General features: G+C 53.3%; 1 protein-coding gene across 2 annotated transcripts; it reads right to left on the reverse strand.

The window, feature by feature from the left end:
• Positions 1 to 4,165: 4,165 nt before the first annotated feature.
• LYSET (lysosomal enzyme trafficking factor) lies at positions 4,166 to 5,876 on the reverse strand. 2 transcript variants are annotated; one of them, XM_055131566.1, is made up of 2 exons: positions 5,815 to 5,876; positions 4,166 to 5,009 (listed from the first exon to the last, which is right to left on the reverse strand). In XM_055131566.1, the coding sequence occupies exon 2, from the start codon at positions 4,991 to 4,993 to the stop codon at positions 4,598 to 4,600; it is 396 nt and encodes a 131-aa protein (XP_054987541.1). In that variant the 5' UTR covers positions 4,994 to 5,009; positions 5,815 to 5,876; the 3' UTR covers positions 4,166 to 4,597. The 2 variants fall into 2 exon arrangements, with proteins under 2 accessions (XP_054987541.1, XP_054987540.1); XM_055131565.1 differs by lacking the exon at positions 5,815 to 5,876 and adding an exon at positions 5,496 to 5,808.
• Between the last annotated feature and the right edge of the window lie 1,928 nt (positions 5,877 to 7,804).

A 7,804-nucleotide genomic window follows, 5' to 3' on the forward strand; every position in this document is an offset into this window, starting at 1 on the left:
GATGATGGGAATCGAACCCGGGTCGGCCGCGTGCAAGGCAAACGCCCTACCTGCTGTGCTATTGCTCCAGCCCCAGGATTTACTCTAACTAGCAGTTCCATACAAGCATTTTTCAGCCTCTAGGTTTCCACTTAGTTTCCTTCAAGATATCTTTGCTGGTTTCCTGGGCGGTGTGTATTTCTGTGGCAGCTAACGCCTTTCCATGCTTGTATTAGGAGATTTTACTTTGTTTATGGGGGGAGGGGCGGGATTGGGGCCATATGCAGCCATGTGCAGAAAGCCAGGTAGACTCAGGACCATAGAGCTTGCTGGGGATTGAACCCCGGTCAGCCACATGCAGAGCAAGGACACTACCCACTATTAGGAAATGGACTTGATTAGAATGATTTTTTCAGATTCTAAGAATCGTTTTCAGAGAGGGTAAGGTTTGCACCATACCTGGTGGCAGTCCAGGTTCCTGGCTCTGCACCCAGGAATTACTCCTGACTGCTCAGAGGACCATATAGGATGCCAGGGATCCTACATGGGTCAGATGATTGCAAGACGAGCACCTAAGAATCTTTTGTTTTGGGGTCACAGCTGGTGGTGCCTGGGTTCCTCCTCCTGCAGGTGGGGCAGGAATGACACGGATCAAGCCCAGACCTCTGCGTGAATGTTCAGCCCTTTGAGCTCTCTCTGGCCCGACACAGAATCTGCTTGGCTCTTTGATTTTTGGGTCCCACCTGGCAATACTCGGGGCATACTCATGGCTCTGTGATCGGGGATCAGTCCTGGCAGGACTCGGGACCCTCTGCATTGCCAGGCATCGAGCCTGCGTTGGCTGTGTGCAGGGCAGTCGTGCTACCAGCTAGACTATCTCACCCGCCTCACCCACTATTTTTCAACTTTTATTGGGAAGGTCTATTTATGTATTGCTTTTGGATCCGCCCACTGAGGACAGTGTTCCATTCCAAGAATCAAACCCACAAACACGCGCACCCTTTAGTCATCTGCATAGCTCGAGAAGCCCATATTTTTAAAGGAAAATGTTTTCCAAATGAGAGTGAGTTGAAGTTGTCTGTAGCTCTGTTTATTATGTAGAGCTTTTATCTAGTTCTTATTTAGCATATTAAAGACCTACTTCTCAGAATTGTTCAGTCTGTTCAAATAACAATGCTATTTTGTCCAAAAAGATTTATAAGACGTATTTAAAACTTGGAAATTTTTTTTGTTTTCTCGGCCAAACCCGGCAGAACTCAAGGTTTACTCTTGTCTGTGTGCTCTCAGATCGCTCCTGGTGGGGTTCAGTTATTTAGTCCTTACTGAGGCACTTTTGGGGAAGATAAAACCTCTAGGGTATTTCCATAAAATCACCCGTAGGTTCTACATTTCAGGAATAGTTGCAAATAAATGGACTCATTAAATCACTGTGGGGTGCAAGTGACTCGGGAAGCAAATGTCAGTGACTCATAACGCTGAGGATATTTGTAACTCCCCTCAAATTCCACAAGCACTTCCTCTATTTGGTATCCCTCTTGTCACCTAATCCTATAGTCACTGCTTTCTGTATTGTACATATACATTTAATATGATCTGTTGTAATATAAAGGTCTGTCAGTTCCAGCCACCTCTAACAAAGCACGGCTTTGCCAGAAATAGAATCTACAGCCTGGGTACATTCCTAAACAGTCAAAAACAGAGACTGTAGTCTTAGCAACTGCATTTTAATTTTCTTCCACTAAGGCAGTTTGATCTCAAAAGTTAGAGATAAGATGAGCACTTATCCTAAAGTACTAGAATTTTTCTGTTAAACATTTTTGGTTTTGAACCACATCCAGTGATGCTTAGGGGATACTCCTGGTTCTGCACTCAAGAATTTGTCTTGGCGATGCCTGGGGAACCATACAGGATGCCGGGGATTGAACCCAGGTCAGCCTTGTGCAAGACAAGCACCCTACCTACTGTGCTATCTCTCCAGGCCCCAAAATGCTAGAACTAAGTAGAAGAAACTACTTAAATAAAAAGGAATTATTGAGGTTTTGTTTTTTTGGCTACAACCAGTGGTGCTTCAGGGATCACTTTGACAGGGTTCGGGGGACCATATCGGGTGCCATGGATCAGACCCAGGCAGGCCAGTCAGCTCCATGTGCAAGGTAAGCACCCTACGCACAGTCCTATCGCCCAGAATTATTTTATAAGGCAAGCGGAAAACTAACAAACATTGCATTATTGGAATCTGCACTGTAGCACTGTCGTCCTGTTGTTCATCGACTTGCTCAAGTGGGCACCAGTAACGTCTCCATTGTGAGACTTGTTACCGTTTTTGGCATATCGAATATTCCACAGGTAGCTTGCCAGGCTCGGCCATGCGGGCAGGATACTCTCGATAGCTTGCCGGGCTCTCTGAGAGGGACAGAGGAATCGAACCCAGGTCGGCTGCGTGCAAGGCAAACGCCCTACCCGCTGTGCTATAGCTCCAGTCCATTACTGGAATCATGAAATAAATTACTGAGAAGCACTGGTGTGCTAGAGCTAGAGACTCAAGCGAGAACTCCCGGGGTCAAATTCTGCCTCTTCCACTTAACTCCCTGTGTGATGGTGAACGAGTTATTCCTCTGGCCTTCTGGTTTCTTCCTTTTGCTCCTCCGTAAAGTGACACTAGGACTAGAAGGCACCTGCCTCATAGGACTAAGGAGGAACACAAGACTATAAATCAATCACAACTCCTGCAACTGGCCTGCTGTCAGTCAAGAGGCAAGATCAGGGGCTGGAGAGATAGTTCAGCGGATAGGGCGTTTGCCTTACACACGGCTGACCCGGGTTTAATCCCCAGCATCCCATATGGCTCTCCAGAGCACCACCAGGTGTAATTACTAAGTGCAGAACTGGAAGTAACCCCTGAGCATCATTGGGTGGGCCCAAAAAAGCAAAAAAAAAAAAAAAAAGGCAAGATCATTTAAGCTCCACAGGAGCAGTGTATTTCCAATCGACTGCTATTCGGCCGAGTCCGGTATTCTACCCAAAAATACAGTTCAGCAGCTAGACCTTTGGAGGCAGAGAGGGGAGAAACGAGATTAAGTGCAGAAAGCGGATCCTGCTGCTTCTGAGTACCAGAGTGTACCTGCTCACCTTTCACACACAAGCCTGCTCCAAGGATGCTCCACCTCTCATCCTGGTCAAATCAGACATAAGGTTGAAGCTGCTAATTTTCAATGGTCCTGACGAGTGGCGAAGAATTTGTCTCGGGTTTTTCCTGCCAGTTTCAATCTTTCATGAGGACAGGCCAGAACTGTGTTGCAGCCTCCTCCTGAACAGTGCTCAGCTCACCCTGGCCCTGCTACTTCCAGCTGTGTGACTGGGCAAGCTACGTAAGCTCTCGGGTCTCCTCAAGGATGAAACAGGAGGACTTGGAGCTTAGACTTTATAGGGACGATTATATGAGTTCACTCACATAAAACTCGGGCCCAACAGGTCATGACCAGTCAAACCTACCAGTACAAACACACTTCCCTGGAATTAATCATGAACTATTAAAACCTATCTGGAGGGGGCTGGAGCTATAGCACAGCGGGTAGGGCATTTGCCCTGCACTCGGCCAACCCAGGTTCAACTCCCGGCATCCTATATGGTCCCCCAAGCACCACCAGGAGTAATTCCTGAGTGCAAAGCCAGGAGTAACCCCTGAGCATCGCTGGGTGTGCCCCAAAAAGCAAAAAAATAAATAATTAAAAAAAAAAAACTATCTGGAGCTTGTCCAGAAAAAAAGTAGCTCCTAAAACCTGGTATTTCCATTTTTCTGTTACCTATACGGAGATAAGAGGTATAGAAGCAAAGTCAACATACAGGATCACCCTTAGTCAATCACTGATAAATGGCCCTTAGGTCAGGAAAAAAAGATGGGACTTTTCCCAGGTTATTGGTATATCCCAGGCACAGAGCTAACATTGTCACTAGTTTTCACCTCTGTGTATGCTAGATTTCTCAGCTTTCAAAGTAACATTTTAAATAGTAGGCATTTATGAAACTAGTTTATGCCATTATCAAAAAGAATGAATTCTGCTTCAGCCAGCCATTATCTCTGATTTTATACCATTCTCGTAAACTGAAAGCAGATAAGCACAGCTGGCTTCACTCCAGTCGGACACGTAGGTGCTTTCGTTTGAAGAATTCTAAAGCAAGCCAGATAATCATATAAAATTTAAATTTTATGACCATGTTTGGACCTTTTTACATTCAACACAATGGAAATGTTCATTTCTTCCCCATAGGAAAAAAAAAATTCTGAATCACTATGTTGCACAGTAGAATAAAAATAAGACTTCAGGTACTTATTCAAGTTTCTAAAAGAATGCAAATAACAGACACGATTTTACTTCCAAAATCTTAAATCATCAACATGATTTGGTAGTACTCTATCTCACGCTTTGCCTAAAAAAAAAAAAAAAAAAAAAAAAAAAATCATTCAGTTAAAGATAGCCCCCTAGTCACATTTGTTTCCAAAAATGCCTCGCTCCACCACAACTTCCTGAGATCTGAAGAAACTGCAGTCTTATGACCAGGCTATTGAGCCATCGGGAAGGGGGGGAAAAAAGAGAAAAAAAAAACAAAACACGCCTCTCTACGTGTCAATCAGTTGTAGTCTGCTGATCTGATTGGAAGCCTTGACAAATGCCTGGTGGCGATTGCACACGACCGCCAGGCAAATGGGGATGATGCAGTAGCCCACCGTCTTCGGGTCGGCTCTGGTGCAAGAATAAAGGAACAAAAACATCTGCAAGTAAGGAATGAGGAAGATAACGGTCCACACCCAGAAGGGCAGGGAGAGGAGCCGCGCTTTCAAGGAGTGCGTCCACGTGGCCCCGTCGCGGGGCTCGGCCGGGTGCTGCTGGGTGTGCTCCAGGGCCAGCCTGTTGTAAGTCTCATTGATCTCAAACACGTAGTAGAACGCCGCGGCGCTCGCCAGCAGGTACAGCCCCACGCCGATCCAGCCCATCCGCTGACGGAAGTTCATCATTCTCCATGCTCTGTGCCTTCGGGTGGAAAGACGGGTGGGGGGAAAGCGCGGGGTTAGGGGCCGGGCCCGCTGTCATGGCAACTTGCCCCTGCACCCGCTTTCTCGCCCAGCGGCTCTGAAATGCGCCCCCCACCCACCCACCCCACTCCCCTGCCAACCCAGGCGCCCGTCCTTGGCACCACCAAAGCCGACGCTCGCTCAGAGACGGGAGACAGTGAACAGGTGGCCGGGGAGGTCGTGCGGGAGGAGGCGAAGTTTCGGGCCGTCGTCTGCATCTCGTGAGCCTCTCCCAGCCCGCTGCCATCGCCACCGCCGCCGCCGCCGCCGGGAGACCCGATGTCACCCGCACGGGCCGCCCGGCCCCGCGCCGCGCCGCGTCCCCCGGGGCTCGGGGCTGAAACCGACTCGGCCGTTCACGTCCCGACTGCGCGCGTCCGAGCGGCGTCGGGGGGTGGGTGGGGGGACCCCCGGGACTAGACGGCGGCGACTCTTCCACACTTACAGGGGTCCTGGAAATCTTCCTGCCGCCACGGGAAGCGTTAAAGGGTCGCTCAGCTCTGAGTACTCGGGCGGCTTGGGCATGGCACAGCGCGCCGCCCTGCCCGAGGCGCCGGGAGGAGCGCGGGGAGCGCGGGTCGGTGGCGCCCAAGCGCGGCGACAGGCGGCGGAGGGGGGGGAGGAGGGGGGGCCACGTCGGGGCGAGCGGGCCCGGCGGCTCCCCGGGCGCCCGGGCCGACCCTCCGCCCTGCAGCGCCCGAGCCCCCGTGCCGGGCGGCGGGCGCCGGCCGAGCCTGCGGAGCCCGAGAGGCCCCAGATCTCACCTTCCTGTCCGGGTCGGCCCGCCCGCCCGCCGTCCCGGATGCCGCCGCGGTCGGGACTTCCGGGCCGGGCCGGAAGTCGCGCCCGCGGCCCCGCCCCCTCCCGGCCTCGCGACGTCAGGGCTGCGCCACCGCCGCCGGCACTGGCCGCGTCGCTCCCGCCGTCGCGCTGAGGCCCCGCGACACGGGGCCGGGAACCCTCGGGGAGCGGGAGCGGCCGCCCCGGAGAAGGTTCCAGAACGGGAAGGGGCCGAGTTCAGGGGTCGGCACGGAGGTGCCTGCAGAGCGGGGCTCCCGGGGGTCCCTCAGCCCCGCCGGCCCGGGTGAGGCGTCTTCAGCAGATGACGCGAATTCTGAGGACACGGCGTCGGGTGGGCTCCATCGGGACTCGGCCCCCGGGGTCGGACCCCTCACGTCGGCCACGCCGCGGTCCTCACGCACAGGGGCTGCCCGGGACGTCTAGGGCCGGTGCTGAGAGGCGCCCCCGGCATCTGCACGGTCCGGGTTTTGCTCTGCCCGGAGTCGCCGCGTTGCCCAGAGCCCGCCCGGGACCCAGCCCCCCACATGGAGCGCCGCTCTTCAGGGAAAGTCAGCCCGCGGCCCCACCCCGGCCTTCCAGGGCGGGGGTCTTGATCGCAAAGAGAGTTTCGGGAGAATGGGGGCCAGAGTGGCAGGGCAGCGGGGAGGGGGCTGGCCCGGCTCGCGGTGGGCCCCTGGCTCAGTGCTCAGCATCCCTTAGGGCCCTCGGACACTGCCGGGTGTGGTTCCTGCGTGCAGGGCCAGGAGGAGCAGCTCAGCTTTGCCCGCTGTGGCCCGAAGACAGAGAGAGACAGACAGACAGAGCGCTTCCCCTCGCGGAGACAGTTTCTTCAGTAAAATGAAGAGCGCATGTTGCCTTGGAACCTAAAAAGGCCATTGGTCCCCTGAGGCCAGCTGGAGGGATCACAGTGCAGAACCAGAAGCCCTGAGCACGCTACGTATGCCCCCAGCAAAATAATAATAAATGGCTGTGAGCTCCCGCTGCAGTGAAGGAATGAAGAAGCAATAGGAGAAGAGGCCTGTGGAACTTGCAGAACTTAACATCTTCTGTAGTTAGTTTTTATTTTTTTTTTTTTTGGTCACACCCAGCAGTGGTCAGGGGTTACTCCTGGCTCTGCGCTCAGGAATTGCTCCTGGCAGTGCTCAGGGGACCATATGGGATGCCAGGGTGTGAGCCCAGGCCGGCTGGGTGCAAGACAAACTCCCTACCAGCTGTGCTGTCGCTCCAGCCCCTCAGTTTTTTTGGGGGGCCACACCTGGCCATGCTGAGGGATTACCCTTGGCTCTGCACCTGTATCGCTCTCCATGGAGGTGTGGGGACCATATGGGATGCGGGGATCGAACCTAGGTCAGCCGCATGCAAAGCCAATGCCCTCCTTACTGTACTATTGCTCTGGCCCCAAAACTCATCATTTATGTGGCTGCTTCCCACAGTGGTTAACTCCCTCCCCTCCAGCTGCAGTGAGTTCCCAAAGGGATGGTGAGAAGGAAGGAGGGACTTGCTGGGGAAAACCTGGCAAGGACCAGTCTGCCCTGGCCGACCGTCACCTCAAAAGTCACAAGCGTTCTGTGCTGTGTGACGCGAGACCACTTCGGTACTGTGGACTCTCACTCAATCCCAGAACCTGAATCGGCCAGGATTTCAGCTGAGACCAACCAAACTGGGGCCTCCTGTCAGCAAAACCTCCAGCCGAGCCCTGAAAGGGTCAAGGCCATGAACAGAAACTGTTAGAACAGAAACTGCCCCTGCCAGAGGAGACACGGGACTGGGAACGACAGGCCTGCAGCGTGTCAACCACATCAGCAGGGAGTGAAATCCAAATAGAGTGGCTCTGAGCCTGGTTTTTGGAAGTGGCAAATGCACGTGGCACTGGAAGGATGTTAGCAAGGGGCATGGGGGCTGAAGGGACATTCCAGGGGGCTAGAGAGCCAGTCCAGCAGGTAGGCGACTTGC

The sequence above is a fragment of the Sorex araneus genome, chromosome 3 (assembly GCF_027595985.1).
Source record: "Sorex araneus isolate mSorAra2 chromosome 3, mSorAra2.pri, whole genome shotgun sequence".
Classification (NCBI taxonomy): Eukaryota; Metazoa; Chordata; class Mammalia; order Eulipotyphla; family Soricidae; genus Sorex; species Sorex araneus.